This window comes from Bactrocera tryoni, chromosome 4 (genome assembly GCF_016617805.1).
Source record: "Bactrocera tryoni isolate S06 chromosome 4, CSIRO_BtryS06_freeze2, whole genome shotgun sequence".
Lineage (NCBI taxonomy): Eukaryota > Metazoa > Arthropoda > Insecta > Diptera > Tephritidae > Bactrocera > Bactrocera tryoni.
Window position 1 is genome coordinate 18,577,176 of NC_052502.1, and position 18,998 is coordinate 18,596,173.

Sequence of the window (18,998 nt, forward strand, 5' to 3'; positions counted from 1 at the left end):
AAAGCGCTAGTTCATGTACATATGTATATCAATATCAATTTCGTAAGCTTTAATACGAATAATGTCAGCAATATGTTTATCAGTCATTCTATGTCCGCACTTACTTAACAAAAATTTCATGGCAGCAAATACTGACTCACAATTACATGTAGATCCGAACATTGAATACAATTTATATATTTCATTTTTCAACAGAGGATACACTGCATCATTTACTTGCTTCCAGAAGTTTACACCAGTTTCTTTTGAAATTTGAAAATCTTCACGCATACGTGCCAATTCCGTCTGGAACTCGATTTTTTGCGCTTGTATGTTGCAAGTAAGCGGATTATCGTGCAAATCTATATTTTGCATAATAACGTCGAAATCTTGAAACCGATGACTTAAATCTTGTAACAGTGTCTCTATAGTTTTAGAATACTTATCAATTTTGTAAAATTGCGTGTTGTCATGAAATATCTGAGCTAGATTTGGCAAGTTAGATATATTATATTTTTTAATTTCGTTTAATAAGATTTCAATTTTCTTTCTGAAAAGGTTTAGATTTATCGAATCGAAAATGTTCTTATTTTTACCCTGCAACAGTAAGTTTAGATTGTTAATAAATTGTGTAATATCACACAAAAACGCTAAATCAGCAATAAAATTACGGTCTTTAAGCGCAGCAATAAATTTATCGACGTCTGGACTTACATTTTCTTCGAAAAAAATTAAAACATCTTTTCTTAAATTAAATAACATATGCAGACATTTGCAGACATTTGCCTTTACTGAGCCAGCCCATATCGCTATGTACAAGTAAATCTTCATGGTCAGCATCAAGTTCGTCGAGTAAAGATTTGAATTTCTTTTGATTAAGCGCATTGCGCGCACCATTTATTTTTTGGACCATTTCCACGGCATTATCCATTATGTAAGCACAAGTCTTGCGCAAGTAGTGCTTGTTGGTGTATAATACCGTTGGAATATTGGCACATATATATTTCTCTTTAATAAGCACACTTCAAGCTCTTTTTTATTTCCAAGATTAAGTGTCGCGCCATCTGTACACATTGCACTTAATTTCTTGATATCGACATGATTGAACACATTCACTTCAAGGCCTCCATTATTTGCTCCCCATTAACATTGCCATGCAGGGTAACTACATTCATCATTTCTTCCGACGTTATTAATTTATCGTCAACGGATTTGATGCATATTATCAAACGGCTTATATTATTATTATCAGTGCTTAGTTGCAAGCAAAGCGAGAAATATTTACAATTAGCAATGGCTTTTTTTGTGAGAGAAAAAATATGTGAACTGATTTGCTCGGTTCCTCGGGTTATTGTATTTCTACTTAACGGTAGAAAAAACTTTGGCCATCTTTACCCTCACGTCCAAAACAATACACCACTTCGGTTGCGAGTTCCTTAAAAAATACACCATCATCAAAGGGGCGACAACGCTTAGCTAGCGCAAGCGAAATTACAAAAGAAGCTTTCTTAAAATTTAATTGATCGAAATTATCATTTTCTTGTTTTCTTCAATTATAATTATCTTTTTTAATTCAGCAATTAAATTTGCCCTTGTGTCAGCTTCCATATTGATATATTATTTATGACACGTCCTATAATGCCTTTCAATATTATATTTATGGTTGCGCTTAACATTGCGTTGGCATATCAAACATATCGGCTTCCCAATACTATTTTGGGTAAATAAAAAATCAGTTTCCCAGTCATCGTTAAACATCTTATCGCTTACTGTATTGTAATGCTTGGTGACTGATGAATAAACGTCTCGCATGAAGTCTGCTCAATTACTGAAGTATATTCGATTGTGTAAATGAGAAGGCAGAGAAGCTGGAACTTTCATTAATATTCAGGCACTATATCATAAAATTAGTTTCCAATTTTCTTACTTCAGTCAATACGTGCAGCAGAAAGGCAGGTGATCTTAAATTATTTGTAGTTTTTTACTAATATAACAAATTATAACGCATTACTTCGGTTGCGTAGAAGGAATACGGGTTTATAATCCATCAAGGAACGTCACTGCAGCAGTATAACGTAGAAATATTCCATATATATGTAACCGAGACGATCACAATTACAACGATAATCGCTTTCACGTAGCCGAAACGGACCCAGTATGTCTCCTGATTGTGAAGGTTCAAATTAGCAGGATTCTCCAAAAATATTAAGGAAATGTCGTATGCATCCAAAGGCATTATGCTCCAATTGTATTCCAAAAATGTGAGTTTGTTGATTATACTTTTTGAAAGATCTGAAAATAACACAAATTATACAGTGCACTGGTTGTTTTCATAAACACACTCAATCACCTGAAAACCAAGCACTCACTTTATTTTCTTTTCAGTAGTTATAGTTTAAAAAATATTCTTTCTTTATAAATTGGCGGCTTTTAAATAATTACTTTACGTATTTGTTTACATATTTTTTTGCTATTTTAAATGTTTATTTCATTCTCCAAAAAATTAAGCAGCTGTCATAACTCGAACAGCTGTTCAATACTTACACCGGCTGTGTTCACAGCCATCCGCATTCGAATTACACCGCAGTTGAACTATTCACCACGATTTATTAAAATAACTACCCTGCAAGGCAGTTATCGGTTAAGTCACCGGTTAATTACCCAAGAGCGCTACCAGAGATTTATTTTAAATTGTCTAAGGGTTTCTTTCTGCAACTGATCCAGACTATGTTATATTATACATGTCTTAATTCGGTTCCGCTACATCTCGGATGTGAAAAGTCATTCGGAACCCGTTCACTTCGTTCTGTGCTTCTTAAATGATTTTCCCCAAACACTTACAGCCCCATCTTCCCCCGTAAGTTATCAATACATTTTCCAAAACCTACGCTAGTAGTGATGTTGAACTGAAGATCAACCCTACCAAGACGGCCACGTTAACGGGACGTAGGTTCCTGCCCGGCATCAGGAACCCTACCCTTGGACACAGATAGGTAAAGATGGCAAACATTGTCAAATATCTTAGTCCCACGTTGGATTCCACTCTGCGTTAGAAGCAGCATGTTGACCTGACCGTAGTTAAAGCGACTAAAGCACTAATGGTGTGTAATGGACTATCTGGTAAATCCCGGGGTTCCAAGCCTAGGATTGTTGGGTGGTTGTACACCATGATCGTGCGACCGATAATCACGTATGGGGCGGTGGTCTCAATAGCTTCGCAGCAGGTAAGGCTCAAATCATCGAAGCTGTAACGACTTACATGCATCTGTATGTCGGGTGCAATGCGCACTTGTCCGACGGCAGCACTTGAATTCAAACTTGAGCTTACACCGCTTCACCTAGTAATCGGTCAGGTAGCTAAACACACTTTGCTCCAAATGACAGCAGAAGCGTGTGACAGAGGTAAGGTAATATCATCATGAAAGAGTTAAGTGGTGTTATACCATTGGCTTTTCTCCCAAGGGGCAGCATTAGCAAAAGGGTAAACTTCACCAATAAGTTCAAGGTTACCCTCAGCCACAAGGCTAAATGGAGTGATTCCACTCTCGAGCTACTGCATAGGGATCATACAACGAAACACAGTACTCACACAGTTCGAAAACGTCTTAAGGAATTGGTGCAGGAGTCGCAAGACCACGCAGAGAGATAAACCTCCAACGCAACGAACGTATAGTAAAACCATACTTAGCGATAGATAAGCATCACTTAAAGAAATATCTGTCTAGATATATGTAGAGAACGGCTGAACGTAATCAAGTGCACGTCATCTGGGTGCCCGGTCACAAAGGTATAGCCGAGAATGAACTGGCTGATAGGCTCACCCGCTCCGTAGCATCCATTAACATGATAGTACCTGAAACCTTTGTCGCGGTGGGTCCCCATTCTGTAAAGGAGCTGCTCCGTAAGGAAAATATAGTAGGTAAAGAGAGGCTTGCGCCATGCCAAGTTGCTAATGGGTGGTTACAACCTCAGCAGATTTAAATATGTAATCAACCTCCCAAGCAACACACTCAGGCTACTTGTCGCTTTCTACACTGGCCACTGCAAGCCAAAGAAGCACTTGCATAAATTGCCGGTTCTGCGACAGGAAGCCTGAAACTCCAGCACACCTGCTAATTGATTGCATAGCAGTCTGCAGACGCCGGATAAAGGCCTTTGGATCCATGTTTCCAAATAGGGATCACATCGCCTCACTAGCACCTAGCAATATATTGGACTTTATCAAAACTCATGTCTTTCCTAGCTAATTGGAATGTTCAAACCCAAATCATTAAAGCACTTAAGGTTAAGAAGACCTTGTTAAGAATTCCTTAGCAATATTTCAACTGAACCGTTTCAAAAAATACTTAACCAAACAAATTTGGATACCGATAAAATCAAGTATGCGCAACAATTGACATAGAAAAAATATTCGCTCCCGAATAGAAAAAAAGACCAAAAAAAAAGAAAAGATTTTTATATAATTTTTCATATGCAATTAGCCTCTGGCATTCAGTCAAAATTTAGACGATTTAATTAGAACGTTTAACGTACCATTTTTTTGGAAAACATAACGAGTGCCATTGGAGTTATTAACCAGTTCTAACGTGTATTTGTAACAACTTTTTCCCCTCAATTCGCCAAAATGATAGAAGTACCGGTTTTGCCTTGGGAGAAGATCGACTGGAGCGATGAGCGTGTGCAGAAAATCTATCTAGATTGGGGTGTATTCAACACACACAAGCAACAATTGGATATTGCGGCGAATTATTATGATAAATCATTGGAATTGAAGGCAGACGATGCTCGGGCGCTAGTTTACCGTAGCCTGTGTAAACGGGATATTGCTCAAACAGAGGGCGCCTTGGAGGACGCTTTGGCTGCGTTGGGTGAGTAAAAATTTATATTTGGGAAATTACGTTCATTTGAAAATCCAAAACGAAAAACGAGATATTCAAGAAATAAGACGTTTTCCTGTTTTATATTATCACTCCTCTTAAAGGATCCTCATATCAATTTTAAAGTAACCGGTATTGCTCAATTCGGGATAGACAGTGAAGAAGGGTTCGGGGACAATTCCTCCGGACCCTGAGTTCTCAGAGAGGATCGATGCTCTACCAGAATATTTTGTAGATTTTTTTCTTCGGCAATTCAATGCAATCATCACTGAGCCCCGGTTTTCTCTCTATGCCACTGGGAATAGATTTCACTCGTATTCACGAATAGATTTCGCGTTTCAGATATACTTCATGGAATTATTGTCCCACTTATTATGAAAAACCTTTTTTGACATACACATTTTCATTTTATTTTCTATGAAAACTAATTTTCTCCAGAGATCGAACCTCAAAACGCCGTTATTAATCAAGAAATATGTCAAGCGCTACACGAGCTGAATCAGTTTGAAAACTGCAAGGTAGAACTTCATAATAATTCCCGAAAATATATCGGAAGAAAGGCTACAAGGTTTATAAATAAGCTTATTGTGGTAAGTTGGATAAAAAAGCAAATGAATTTTGGGAACTCATCTGCCATATCTCTCTTTCTCTCATTTAAGATCGATGAAAATTTCAACGATACAGTCGGCGATACGTTGAGCCCCTTCATACTAAGAAATGAAAAGATTTTCGCCGACGTTTTGGCATTTTTAGAGCGTGAGAAATACGTTGATCCGCGACCACTATGGAAAGTACTCAACGAGCAGGGTAAATGCGATGTGCTCAGCATACTCGAAAAGGAGGTAAACAAGCTTCGACCCTAAATATTACCAACGATGTAAAAACTTTCCATTTTGTAGGAGGTACTACTGTCGCCACGGGAGGTCGCCAGAAGGGAACGCGCGTTCAGGGTCTTCAATCAAATATATTACAACAAAAGTTGGATTGATGTATTATTTTTGAAGAGTCTGCGTGAGAATCCCAATTTACTATTGCCACAGAACAAAGTGTCCACGCCATTTTTGCGGAATCTTGTGAATACCAAATATGATGTGGTTAAAAAGTTCCTGGTAATGAGTACACCGACATTGAGGATACTAAAAATTTTGATTTATAATTTGACCTATTTTTGGCATACTAGAAAATGTTACAAGCACGTAGTCCGGTCTATACTGAGCAGTTGCGTAAGTGTCCCAATAGAAAGATTTGGGAAGCTCAGCGTCAGAAACATTTGAATCATATTCAGTACCAAACTCGTCGTAATATGCTAACGATCTTACGTACAATACGGCAATTACGCGCTTTGGGCAAAATTAAAGTAAGTAAACAAATGATATTCCTAATCTTCAAGTTCAACCTGTCAGGTAAAGTAAGATTAGGTAGTCCTTCTTCTTCTTTATTGGCGTAGATACCGCTTACGCGGTTATAGCCGATTAGGTCGGTGGGTTGATCAAAAATCAATGGCTCTGACTTGGACAGATATTCGTCCTTTGTCTTACACATAAACTCCAAAGTGGATCACCAGATCATCATAGAGCGACGAAGCATTTTGAGCTTACCACAAATATTTTAAGGCTGTTAATATCAACCCCAGCCACTTCGCTAGGTTCACCAAAGGTGTGTCTACCAAGATATTGCAATCGTATCTTCCAATATCAGGAAAGAGAGTAGAAAGTAACAAAATGAGTCCGATTCGCCTTCCTCCTTACAGCTTTGACTAAGAGCGTCCGACTTCGAAAGACCACTTACGGTTCACTCTGGACCAGAAGGATCTCACAGTCGCACAAGTTCTGGTTTTTGGCATGGGATGATCTCTTTAACAAGTTTCCAGCTATTTCATTATTTTCGCTTCGCATACAAATCCATCGCAAGTATGAGAGCCGAGAAGGAACCTCAAGAGAAGGTTCTGCGGTGCAGTCATCTAGATGGTAAGGAATGCAACCGAAAGAGGAAAATCTATCAAGCCGTTCCCACGACAGTCGGTATCTACGTAACCAGAACGGACCCGACCCCAACTCAGCAGAATTCTATCGATGCAACAACAACAACAGCATCTGTCAAAAAGTACTTTGGCTCTCTTTATAAATAAATATTTACGCGCTCAGTCTATTATAATATCTTTCAATATAATATTTGCTATTCCTGTAGATTTTACCCAGTTTTTTCAGTTTCAGTTTAATTAAGTTGTAATCCGGATGTTTTAGGATTTGCGGTCTGTGCTGATGCAATTCATTCCCGAAACATTATGAGCTAAAAAATTTTTAGTTGGTTCCTAAAAGTTTTCGGGAGCTTCTGCTCTAACCGACCGGATGAAACGGCTTCGGTTTATTATTATAGAATATTCGATGGCATTGTACTCAGCGACTCGCATCGTCGAAATTTGTCGAGACGATCTTTAAAAGATGTTGAAAACTTTTAGGAATACTCACTTAGGTATCGTCGGTAAAAGTGGTTGATTTACGTTCCTCATTATGATAGTTTTTGAAGACCTGAGTTCCCAGTATCCTTACTTTATACGGTAGTCTTCTATGTTTTTATACTAATATTCACAAATCTTGCCAAATTAATTAATAATCCGCATATATTTACAGCAACTCAGCAAATATGTCGAGGAAGTAATGGGCGATTATGTGGTATTGAAGACACACCGCGTAATGCCGTGGAAATTCGAATTCATCAACGAAGTCTACAATACTTTGGCACTAGCATATGCCGACATTTACACCGCACCACCGGACATGAATTTTCATTATGATACAAGGAATCGTCTCATTCGTCTCTTAAAAGTACCCATCGATAAGAATAAGGACCGCAGCATGAAATTCGTGTTCGGAGACAAGTCCACATATCAAGAGCCTGATGCTATCGATTACCCACTGCTGGCTTACAAGTGAGTGGAGCAAAAAGTAAAGCAAACAATTTCGAGAAATAATTTTTTAAAATAATTTCAGAAAGTATTTGGCACGCTTGGAGAAGCGTATGCATTTCGCCAAGTATTCGATTGAAAAGTGCTATTTGCTTTACGAAATCGCACAGAGCCATTTGTCGCAGAGCCGCTTTGAAGAGTGTTGCTCTGTGGCGCGGAAGGCCATCGAAGGTTGGTGTTTGAACGAATTTCGATCTAAATCTCTGAGTACTAACTTTTTCTCCATGTAGAATCGAAGAATTGCAACAGCTACTTGTGGCGCTTTTTGAGCACGTTGCTCATTTGCAAATCTCACGCCGTGTTGCACAAAGTCGAAAGGGGCCGAGATGCACTCAATGAGGCTTACGACTGCGCTACTTTGCTAAGGAGCGAAGAGCTCTTACATTTCATAGATGTGTGTCGCGTATCGATCGAAACGGAAATATCGCTGAAGAAGCGTGCTCAGTCCGTCGACTCGGTGCGCAGACGCAAGAGTCGTTCGTCGATCGTCAGCAGTCACTTGTCGCAAAATTCCAGTGGTTCGGGAAATACAAACCAGGAGGAGAAGAAGGACGATGATGAATTTTAATAAACTTTCGTTTTGTTGAGTTTCTGTGTAAACAAAATTATTTTCATATAATGTATGTAATGCGATAGCGATCCTTATAAGTTGTTAATAGACGTAAGGTATCGGCCGAAAGCTTTAACAGCTTTAACACCTTTATGATGTTCTTAAAATTGTTTCTTTTATTGGAAAAGATCAAGTGGTAGCTTAAATATTGTAAATTTGACCATCGACTAATCTCGATCTAATGGAACTTTGAAAAATTCTTATTAAGTTTGCATCATAAAGACTCCGAAATCCCTGAACCAATTAGCAGAAATTTAGAAGATGTCCTTGTTTAAGCCCCGAAAGTGTTGTTAAGTATTCCAAAACCGTTAGAGAAAGCGACCATCATGTGTTTTCCAAAACACATATATGACACGATAAGTTTATTTACTTGGTCTATGAAAAGCTCGACCGATTTGTCAACCCATTAAATGTAACTGTCAACAAACAATATCGGTCTTTTGAAAATAAGAAGTCTGATTATTTAGAAAGGATGGAGTATAGCGCCTTTGTATTCAATTAGCGCAAAATGCATCATTTTTATACACTACCGAAATACCTTTATATCACGTTTCATCGTTGCGTTCAAACCATTAGGTGCCCATGGATATATGTAGATCCATTATACTTTTCGTAGAAAGCCATTCAAGGTTTGGTATTTGAACTGGGCACTCACAGAGGAAGTATAGAATCGTTCGAGTTGCAGCTGCGGCAAGTATAGCTGTAAGACTGCATACACTTTTCCTGGACCTATGTATTATGTTAGGTTAATCTGGTAGGCCAATGAGCTACGCATAGACTAGTCTTTGTCCTTTCCGATACCAGATGGAGTTCAGTTACGAGGTTCAAGAGTAGTAATTAAGCTTTATGATGCCTGCGATTGTCGCGAATTTCAACAGACTCTGTAGCCTCACTATCGATACCTTCTCCAGTGTATCATACCATGGGGATCCCAGATACTTACAGCGTAGTCCTGACAATGTGGGACAAGTGCAAAAGAGATGTTATATTGTTTCCCTGGTGCCTTGCTCTAAACTTTTACTGCAGTCTTCTCGATCTGTCAGTCCCTTTCTGCGGACGTGTGTCGGCACCAGGCAGTGACCAGTTAGTATTCCGATTATGTTCCTGCATTCTCTTCTATCGAGTGCCAATAGGCATTTTTTGTACTTCCGATCCACCGCTTTGCACATGATAATCCAGGTATCTTGGTCCATGGGATTTTGGTTTTCTTTACCACTACTTCTCTGCTTCCCAAGGCATTGCTGGCCGACATGCGATGAGATATTATTACATATGTCGACTATGGAATTGTCTGCAGGTGCATTAAAAGCCAACTCCGTGACTTTCGCCAAAGATTATTATTTTATTCAGCTTGAAATATACTGCAGTAGTTCGGCAACAAAAAGGCTTCCATATGCCTAACTCTGGACAGTATATTCCCGCGCCAACTCCATCGTCCAATTTCGAGCCAAACGTATAAATGTTTAAAGTAGCTAACATACCTACCTTCAGAACCCTTTCCATGGGCGTTCGGTAAGTGGATTTCCGTACACCTGTCCACCATACTATTGGACCGAAGAGCGGATTATCTCTGCCTCGTAGTCGACTAGATAAACTTCAGATTTGGCCAACTTGTCTACTTTATCGGTGCCAAAGCAGTCGCTGCGACCGAGAACACAAATTATTAGCAAGTGGAGTTGAGCTGCCTGTAAGCTTCAAGCATTTCCCTATTTGTTTACTACGTTGGAATTGATCTTTTGCAACGGTTAGACTAGTAATGCCGCCCGGCTGTCTGTGCAAATGAACGTTTTCACAGGCTTTCTTTATGCCTAGACTTCCACATTGAAGATGTTAGCTGATTTTGGTAGACGGAAAGGGAGATATCAAAGTCTTGGAGTATATTCCCGTCCCTACACTCCAGTCTATTTTGGACCTGTCCGTATAAATTGAAATAATACCCTCCACCCCTACTAAGTCTCTTCTCCATTTACGTCTAGCAGGTATTCTCACCTGAATATAGTCTGATTTATTTAGATTTGTATCGAGCTGATCGTTATGATATACATACTTCCAACCATCTTTTTTAGCCTTTAAGCCTTTGTGGATATTTTTTAGCTTAAGAAATCTCAATTTACCATTCTTTTATTCATAAAAATACCTTTTAATATGGAATTTCTCAATTTAGATCAATGCTGATCCTAGGTCAATCGAACGTTATTGAATTTCAATAGCCTTTTCACTTTAGCTCGCCTTCAAACGGATCTTCGGGATATTCTAAAGATACTTGGTCTAAGACCGAAAGTCGTGAGCTGATTGAGTCATATGTAAAAGAATCGTTGCTGGTCAATCCCAAGTGAATGTCGCTCAAAGAACTTTCGTGAACACAATGCTCCATGCTCCTACGACTATAACCGCGTAAGCGATGCCTATAACGTAAGCGGTGACATAACTAAGCTCGATTCTCGGTTCTGATGTTTTATACTTAGCGCAGACTATGATTTCGCCCTCACCTGAGTTTAGGAGATGACATCTCAGGGTTCAGCATTTCCCCAAAATATTCTACCCTTTAATGAAATTCGAATTTCATGTTCTACCGATATTAGCTCAAATACAACCAGCATTACAACTCATTGTACCCAAAACGAAAATTTACAAGTTTTGAAATTTACAACTCGTTGTTTTCAAATTTCCTTTCATATGAGCACATGAGATTTTCTTAAAGACACTCATGGCACATTACTATGAAAAATAGTATATATTTTTTTCATTGTAAATTTTGCTCTCAATTTTTCAAGTACAATTGTTCCCAACTCAAATATACAGGCAAAAATATTCGGAATTAAAATTACGATCATCCGACAGCAAAAAATAATATTTTTTAACATTTATTGCAACAAAAATTGAAATAAAATTTTTTAATAAATAAATTGGTCAATTCTGCAAATTTAAAACATCGAAATCCATCCGAATCGCATTTTTCAACTATCGGGAACAATTCGAACTAATACATACCGACAAATACAACAATTAAATCAGTCTAATGCAAGAAGTACCGGTATTGCCATGGGAGAAGATCGCATGGAGCGACGAGCACGTACAGCTGATCTACCGCGATTGGGGTCTCTTTTACACGCACAAACAACAATTGGACATAGCGGCGAAGTACTATGACAAATCACTGGAGCTGAAGAACGACGATTCACGCGCGCTCTACTTCCGCAGTCAGTGCAAGCGCAACATCGCGCAGACACAGGGCGCGCTGGAGGACGGACTGGCAGCTGGAGGTACTTTCGAGTTGCAGTCATAATCACCTAACAAATAAAGAACAACCTTTCTGATTCCCCTTGCAGCCATCGAGCCGAATAATGCACCAATCAATCTGGAGATCTGCGATGCCTTGTACGAGCTGAACCAATTCGAGAACTGCAAAGTCGAGCTACACGACAACACACACAAGTTCTATGGCAAGAAGGTGTCCGCATTTCAGAACCGTTTAATTGTGGTAGACGAAAACTTCAAAGACTCTATTGGCGAGACACTGGGCCCCTTCATATTAAGAAATGAGAAGATTTTTGCAAAAGTTCTGGAACAATTGGAGAAGGAGAAGTACGTGGATCCGCGTCCTTTGTGGAAAATATTGCGTGAGCAGGGTAAATGTGATGTGCTCAGCATACTCGAGAAGGAGGTGGGGAATGAAATTGCTTCAAGAAATAACTTATACTATTTCCTCGCACAAATTATAGGAATTGCTGTTGTCGCCACGCGAGATCGCCAGACGTGAACGCGCCTTCAAAGTCTTCAATCAAATATATTACAACAAAAGTTGGATTGATGTGCTGTTTCTGAAGGATTTGCGAGATAACGGAAATTTATTATTGCCGCAATGTAAAGTTTCCACGCCCTTTCTACGTCATCTGACCAACACCAAGTACGATGTGCTCAAGAAGTTTTTGGTAAGGTTCATTAATGTTATATTTGGATCCTTCCAACGCCACTTGGAGATTTTGAGGAATTATTTAATATATGTTTATTCATGACTCCATTACTAGCTTGAATCCGAGCGGGTTTCATTTATTAAGCGAAGCATAGAGGTTTCGACCTATTTGACATGAAGCTTCTCGAAAATATTTAAGGGGATTACGCGATCCTCGAGGACATCGTGTGGGAAAGCTACGATCTGGTAGAAAATAAAAAACTTAAAAGCCAAAGCCATTCTGATATGACTTGAATATTTTTCGTCCATATGGACGGTATGACCTAGCCAACGTAGCCGTTGTATTATAATTCGGTAAACTTTGTCAATGTCATCCCGTATATTGTACGCTCATCGTTTCATCTACTGCGGTATTCGGAAATAAATCTTCGAAAGAACACTTTATCTCGAAAATTCGCAAAGCCGACTCATGAGATGTTGTCATAGCCCATGCCTCTGCACCATATAGAGGACGGGGATGTTCAATTGCATCACTGAAAATTTAGACCACTGCATCGTAGAAGCTACTCACCGTGACTATTTCTCTGCTCACATACCGATGAAGGATATGTGGATGGAGAAAAGTTAAAGAAGAAGAGGGTCAGTGAGTATTTTTATTTGATTTGGATGGGTCACGGCTAGGAGGGAAGTTTGGAAAGACAGGTTTCTGTGAGGAGTCTTTCGTCAAGCTTAGATACCGGATTATTGTAGTGTCTTTCAGGCAGAAATATCTGCTTTTAAAGTATTATTATACTTACTGCTCCGAAGTGCAGGGAGGTAAGCTCTAAGCGCCCAACGTAAGTCAAGGAGTGCCTAACCTGACAAGATTTAGTTTAAAGTTACTTCTTGATCAGACTCGTTTAGATGCCTGGTCATCGCGAAATCGCTGAAAACATCATGGCCGATAAAATAATTAGAGGAGGCGCCCTTACACCGCTCACGACGGAATGATAACAAGTTGGATCCCCGTGGTTATCTTGAGTTCCAGCACTGGACTTATGGACGTCACGTGTGCTGATCAGGCGTTCGCTTGTGACCAGCTTCTATGTGACTGCGTTGTCTTTCTGGCCTAGATTACAACGTAAGAGATCGACTGAAATATTGCGTTTAACCAAATTCATCTTGTGGAAATAGTAGGAGTTCCTACTGGGCATTGTCCAATAGGTACTCATGCTGTAACTCTAAAAAACCAGTCGGACGCAAACTCAAAATTCTAAGGTGCGGTGGAAAAATCCAAAAAAAATCCACTTTCTCTTCAACTATCCTGCTTATCCAAGACATGAGGTTCAAACATCTCTGCAAATAAGCTTTCGTTGAACCAGCAGACTTATCCGAAACTGACATTAGTCGGCTCAACAATTTTGTAATCGGCTCAAATCGCTTGGCCGATTTATAAGGGTCTTAATAATCAATTTTATAGGAGTTCTAGGTACCGCAACGAACCGGCTATAACTTGTCCAAGTGATATCTCTGTTAAAATCGACCTTTTAACCAAACATTACTTATTTTACTCCACTTGATTGTGCTTTGGTTCTCCTTGGGATCGCTACTCAATTTGTTAGCAGTCTCTTTCGAAATAAAACTATGCTTAATTGCAAATTACTCGTCTAGTTGAAGTCAAGACTTTTCCATGGTGCTCAAAACCATTCCTCTATATACATATGTTTAGAAAATGTTGCAAGCTCGCAGTCCACTCTACAATGAGCAAATGCGTAAGTGTCCGGATAAGGAGGTATGGGAGAAGCATCGCCAGGCGCACTTGAACCACATACAATATCAAACTCGTCGTAATATGTTGACGATATTGCGTACGATACGACAGCTGCGTGCTATGGGAAAAATTGCTGTGAGTGAACTCGTAGATTAAATATTTGTTTAATATTTTCATATTTTTTTTATTTCATTTTTTTTTTTTAATTTATAGAAACTTAGCAAATATGTCGAGGAAGTTATGGGCGACTATGTCGTGTTGAAGACCCATCGTGTCATGCCATGGAAATTTGAATTTCTCAACGAAGTTTATAATACTTTAGCGCTAGCCTACACTGATCGCTATATTAAGCCAAGTGATCGCAGTTCTGCAAATGAAGGCAAGAAAAATACCAATTTAATGCATCTACTACGTATACCCACCGACAAGAATAAAGATCGTGCTGTCTCTTTTGTATTCGGCGATAAGTCCACGTATACGGAACCCGATGCCACCGATTATACAATGATTGCTTATAAGTGAGTTGGATTTAGGGTTTACGAAACACATTTTAGGGATAGTTATACTATAAATTCTAAGCGATAATACTTTCGACTACCTTTAAGATTTGAATGTTTTATTAGAAATATTTTTCGATATTTCGTTTCTCAAGGGTTTAATTTGTATATGTAGTCTTTTACATTCGATTACGTAATACCCAAAATAAAAGTTTTCTCCCTCTCATCTAGGAAATATTTAGCGCGTTTAGAGAAACGTATACACTTCGCGAAATACTCGATTGAGAAGTGTTATCTGCTGCACGAAATCGCACGAAGTCATTTGGGGCAGAGCCGGTTCGATGAGTGCTGCTCGGTGGCGCGCAAAGCAATTGAAGGTGTGTATTACCGCTATCCCATTCCGTAGCAACTTCAATTAAACAAACTTACTCACTTCTTTTCATATATATTTTGTTAGAGTCTAAAAACTGCAATAGCAACATCTGGCGCTTCTTGAGCACCATATTGATTTGCAAATCGCATGCGGTGCTCCATAAAGTGGAACGTGCAAAGGAGATACTCGACGAAGCCTTGATTGTGGCAAACAGCTTAAATAGTCCCGCTTTGGTTACTTTTGTCGAGAATTGTCGTCTCATGAACGAAGCGGAATTGTCGCTGAAGAAACGCACACAATCCATGGAATCGGTGCGCAGGCGTAAGAGTAAAATATCAATTGAAAGCCACAACTCACAACTATCACAACAGAGCAATGAAACGAATGAAAGCTCGAATGAACCTATTTAAAAAACAAAAATCGGTAAAACAAAAATTCTAAAAACAAAATCAATATTTACACTGTACAAAAAAGTAATTGTGGTATTATGCATACAGTTGTACCCATTTGAACAAAAAAATCACATCTTATTATATATTGTACATTTCTTGCGTCGAATATTGCTTACAATAATAAATATAACAGTACTTCATCAAAAATTACTTTGAAGAAACGGATGGTTTTAGTTTGAATATTCATAGTAAGGCGCTTCGGAACATTTAAGCTTTGGGAGCGGCCCTTGTGGCAATATTCACTTCCCAAAAAATTAATAAATTAAATGAAATCAAATTGTATTTCGATATTGTTTATTTGTTAAAGAAATCCATATATATTATTTAAATTTTTGTATTAATAGGTAAGTGCTTGTCTCATTTTACTAGATGATTGCTTAAATCAATGCTGTCATATACTTAAAATGTTAACAATACTTAAATTTATGTTTTCTTTTTCTTTTTCATTTATTTATTTGTTATTTATTTGTTTTTTTTTTTGTTTTATTTTTAATATAATTTGGAAGGAATGATTCTGATGAAGAATTAACGAACGGTATCTTAATGTGCTTTTGTGTAGTCTACTATAATAATAAGGAACAAAAATACATACAATTGTACATACAAACTAAAAAACACAATATTAAAAAAAATGAGAACAAAAAACAAATAACAAAAATAGTTTAATTATTTGAGGTTAAAGATTCTATAAAATAAGATAATATTGGATACTAATGTTCGTTTTGCAATAGTTTGTACCAGAGAACGTACACTACAAAGAAGGTTCGTGGGGTCCATAATGTAGGAATATTTCATTTTTTAAGGGGTACTCGTTATGATTAGAGGATTTCACCAACTATCTAATGTAGATTCTCTGATTTGTACAATTTTAACGGATACTTAAAATAACGGAACAGAATAAAAAGTAAAATAGTTGGTTGGTTAGTCAAAATATAAAAATAGTAGATATTAAAAATTTTAAAATCAGAAAATAGTTTATTTTTATTAGCATCCAACTGCTGATTTATATTGGATCACAAAATTCTAGACAGAAATTATGTTCTAGTTTTCAAAGAAATTACCAAAATACGATTTGTTTTAAAATTTTTATAACTTAAGTTCGTAAATATAGACGTTTAGATGAATTGAAATTTAAATTTGTGTACGAAAATATTACAATCACAAAGCAAAAAAAAATTAATTAATTAAAACAAAACACAAATAAAAAAAATTTAAATTTAAAAAAATTAAAAAAATTGAAAAAAACTAAAAAATCGAAAAGTATAATAAAAGTTATTATTTTTAAGTTATTTTATTACTTCTAAGAAACAAAAAATTTGAAAAACTTAAAAGTATAATTTACGATAAAAAAGTCCAACATTTTTCTTTGTTATTTTATTATATATAAAAAATTAATATTGTATTAAAAATATAATATTTTTTAATATGTATTCATTTTTGTAGTTTTTCTAACTTAAAATTAATCTTAGATTTTTCCATATTTATAAAATTGCTGATTAAGAGAAACTACTAATCGGTTTTATTTAAGGTTTTTAATTTAATTTAGATTGGTTTTCTCAATAAATAACATATTAAAATTTTTTGTTTTGATTTTTAATTTTTAATAATTTAAATTAAAAAAATTAATTCATTAAATTATCAAAAACATTAGTAATCAAAACATTTTTTTAGTTAATGTATTATTTATTAAGAAACCAATTTAATTTAAATTATAATATTAATATTTAAAATTTTTTTTTTGATTTTTAATTTTTTCAATTTAAATTATTAGTTAATTTTTTCGTATTTAAATTATTAATTAAAATTTAAATTAATAAAAATTAACGATCAAAAAATTAATTAAAATTTATATATAAAAATTAAAATTTTTAAAAATTTAAATTTTTTTAAATTTTTTTCAAATTTTCAATTTCCAAAATTTTTTTGATTTTTAATTTTTTGAATTTAAATTATTATAAATCAAAAATGAAAGCAAAATTGTAATTAATTATTTAAATTAAAAAATTAGAAATCAAAAAACAAGGTTTTAATAATTATAATTTAAATTAAATTGGTTTTTCTTTATAATAATACATTAATTTTAAAATTATATTTTTTTTGATTTTAATTTTTTTAATTTAAACTATTAATTAATTTTTAATTATTTAAATTATTAATTAAAAATTTAAATTAATAAAAATTAACGACAAAAAAATTAAATTTAAATTTTAAATAAAAAAAATAAATTTTTTTAAATTTTTTTCCAAATTACAATTTCCAAAATTTTTTTGATATTTAATTTTTTGAATAAAAATTATTATAAATCAAAAATGAAAGCAAAATTGTAATTAATTATTTAAATTAAAAAATTAGAAATCAAAAAACAAGGTTTTAATAATTATAATTTAAATTGAATTGTTTTTCTGAATTAATAATATATTAATTTTAAAATTTTTTTGATTTCAAATTTTTTTAATCGGAATTATTTTTTTGATAATTTCATTAATTAAATTTAAATAAAAATTAAGAAAAAAATTAAATTAGTTTCTTATTTGATAAGAAAACCAAAATTAGTTTTAAATTAGGAAAACCTACAAAAATTATTAAGTAAAAAAAAATGTTTTTGCAATTTTTTTCTCCAAAAATGATTAAACATACTTTATTTATAGCTGTTAAGTATTTCTTTATTAATAAAAAAATTATTTAATTTAAAAAAATTAAAAAATTATTAAATTGAACTAAAAATATTATTTAACAAATGTCGCTACAAACAATAAACAATTGAATTAGTAAATAATATTAACACTACATTCAATGCTTCAACACACTGCTGAGACTTGCTGGCTAATCACACGCAGTGCGCAACGATAAATTATGAAATTAAGTAACATATAAATATATATAAAATTCCAATCTCAATCTCAATTATTAACAGCTAAATGTATAAACTTAATGATTATGTTAATTTGAGTTTAGTAGACGCTCATTAATTTAATTATATTATAATTCTTCAAATATGCATGCTATTATTTTAAACTAATTCACTATTTTATATATTTATAAACGCGCGCACACACGTGACAGTTATTTATATATGTACGTGTGCATGCCGTTACGTATAAGTTGTACACATACATATACATATGTATAGTATGTATGTATTTGTTTTTATAAAGGAAATTAAAGCTTTGTATGTTTAACGGTGTCCGTCCAGTAGTTTTGTATTGTCATCGCCTCCAGTGAATTGAGAAAGGAGTCATTGTCCAAGCTGTACATCTCATCGGAGTTATCCTGCAAGTCGTCAAAAGAAATTAACTTTATTAACGCAGCCATTAAAAGCTCATTGCCTCTGTAAACGATTCCTTACACTTACACGCATCGTACTATCATCGATGTAGACACTCGAGTCGGGCTCGCTCAGCGCCTGCGGCTTATTGACGTATCTACGCCGATACAACACTATGCCAATTGTGCCGACCGTGCAACAAACACCGAATATGGTGAAGCAGATGGCTGAGATCGCGCCGGCGTCCAGAAAGTAGGTGCGCTGCAATTAACGGCATTTGATTAGAACGCTCTGAAGTAGCTAAAATTTTAACACCC

General features: G+C 35.7%; 3 protein-coding genes across 9 annotated transcripts in view; 2 read left to right on the top strand and 1 right to left on the bottom strand.

Annotated features, from left to right (window-relative positions):
• The first annotated feature begins 4,396 nt into the window (after window positions 1-4,396).
• On the top strand, window positions 4,397-8,491 carry LOC120775042. Its single transcript, XM_040105018.1, has 8 exons — window positions 4,397-4,847; window positions 5,295-5,446; window positions 5,516-5,698; window positions 5,756-5,965; window positions 6,037-6,213; window positions 7,487-7,785; window positions 7,847-7,992; window positions 8,052-8,491. Exons 1-8 carry the CDS (start codon window positions 4,604-4,606, stop codon window positions 8,387-8,389), a joined length of 1,749 nt encoding a protein of 582 aa, XP_039960952.1. The 5' UTR covers window positions 4,397-4,603; the 3' UTR covers window positions 8,390-8,491.
• Window positions 8,492-11,310: 2,819 nt separating this feature from the next.
• On the top strand, window positions 11,311-15,702 carry LOC120776000. Its single transcript, XM_040106432.1, has 7 exons — window positions 11,311-11,694; window positions 11,761-12,095; window positions 12,154-12,363; window positions 14,053-14,229; window positions 14,308-14,612; window positions 14,823-14,968; window positions 15,049-15,702. Exons 1-7 carry the CDS (start codon window positions 11,451-11,453, stop codon window positions 15,372-15,374), a joined length of 1,743 nt encoding a protein of 580 aa, XP_039962366.1. The 5' UTR covers window positions 11,311-11,450; the 3' UTR covers window positions 15,375-15,702.
• A 2,787-nt stretch (window positions 15,703-18,489) lies between these two features.
• The window catches only part of LOC120775009, a 71,662-nt gene continuing 71,153 nt past the window's right edge, over window positions 18,490-18,998 (bottom strand). For 5 of the 7 annotated variants that reach the window (XM_040104944.1, XM_040104946.1, XM_040104947.1 and 2 more), the window contains exons 7-8: window positions 18,769-18,942; window positions 18,490-18,710 (exon numbers count right to left, since the gene is read on the bottom strand). In XM_040104944.1, coding sequence (XP_039960878.1) covers window positions 18,576-18,710; window positions 18,769-18,942 — 309 coding nt within the window. In that variant the 3' untranslated portion in view covers window positions 18,490-18,575. Of the gene's footprint in view, window positions 18,711-18,762; window positions 18,943-18,998 lie in introns of all 7 variants that reach the window. The other 2 variants (XM_040104950.1, XM_040104949.1) reach the window with 2 other exon arrangements.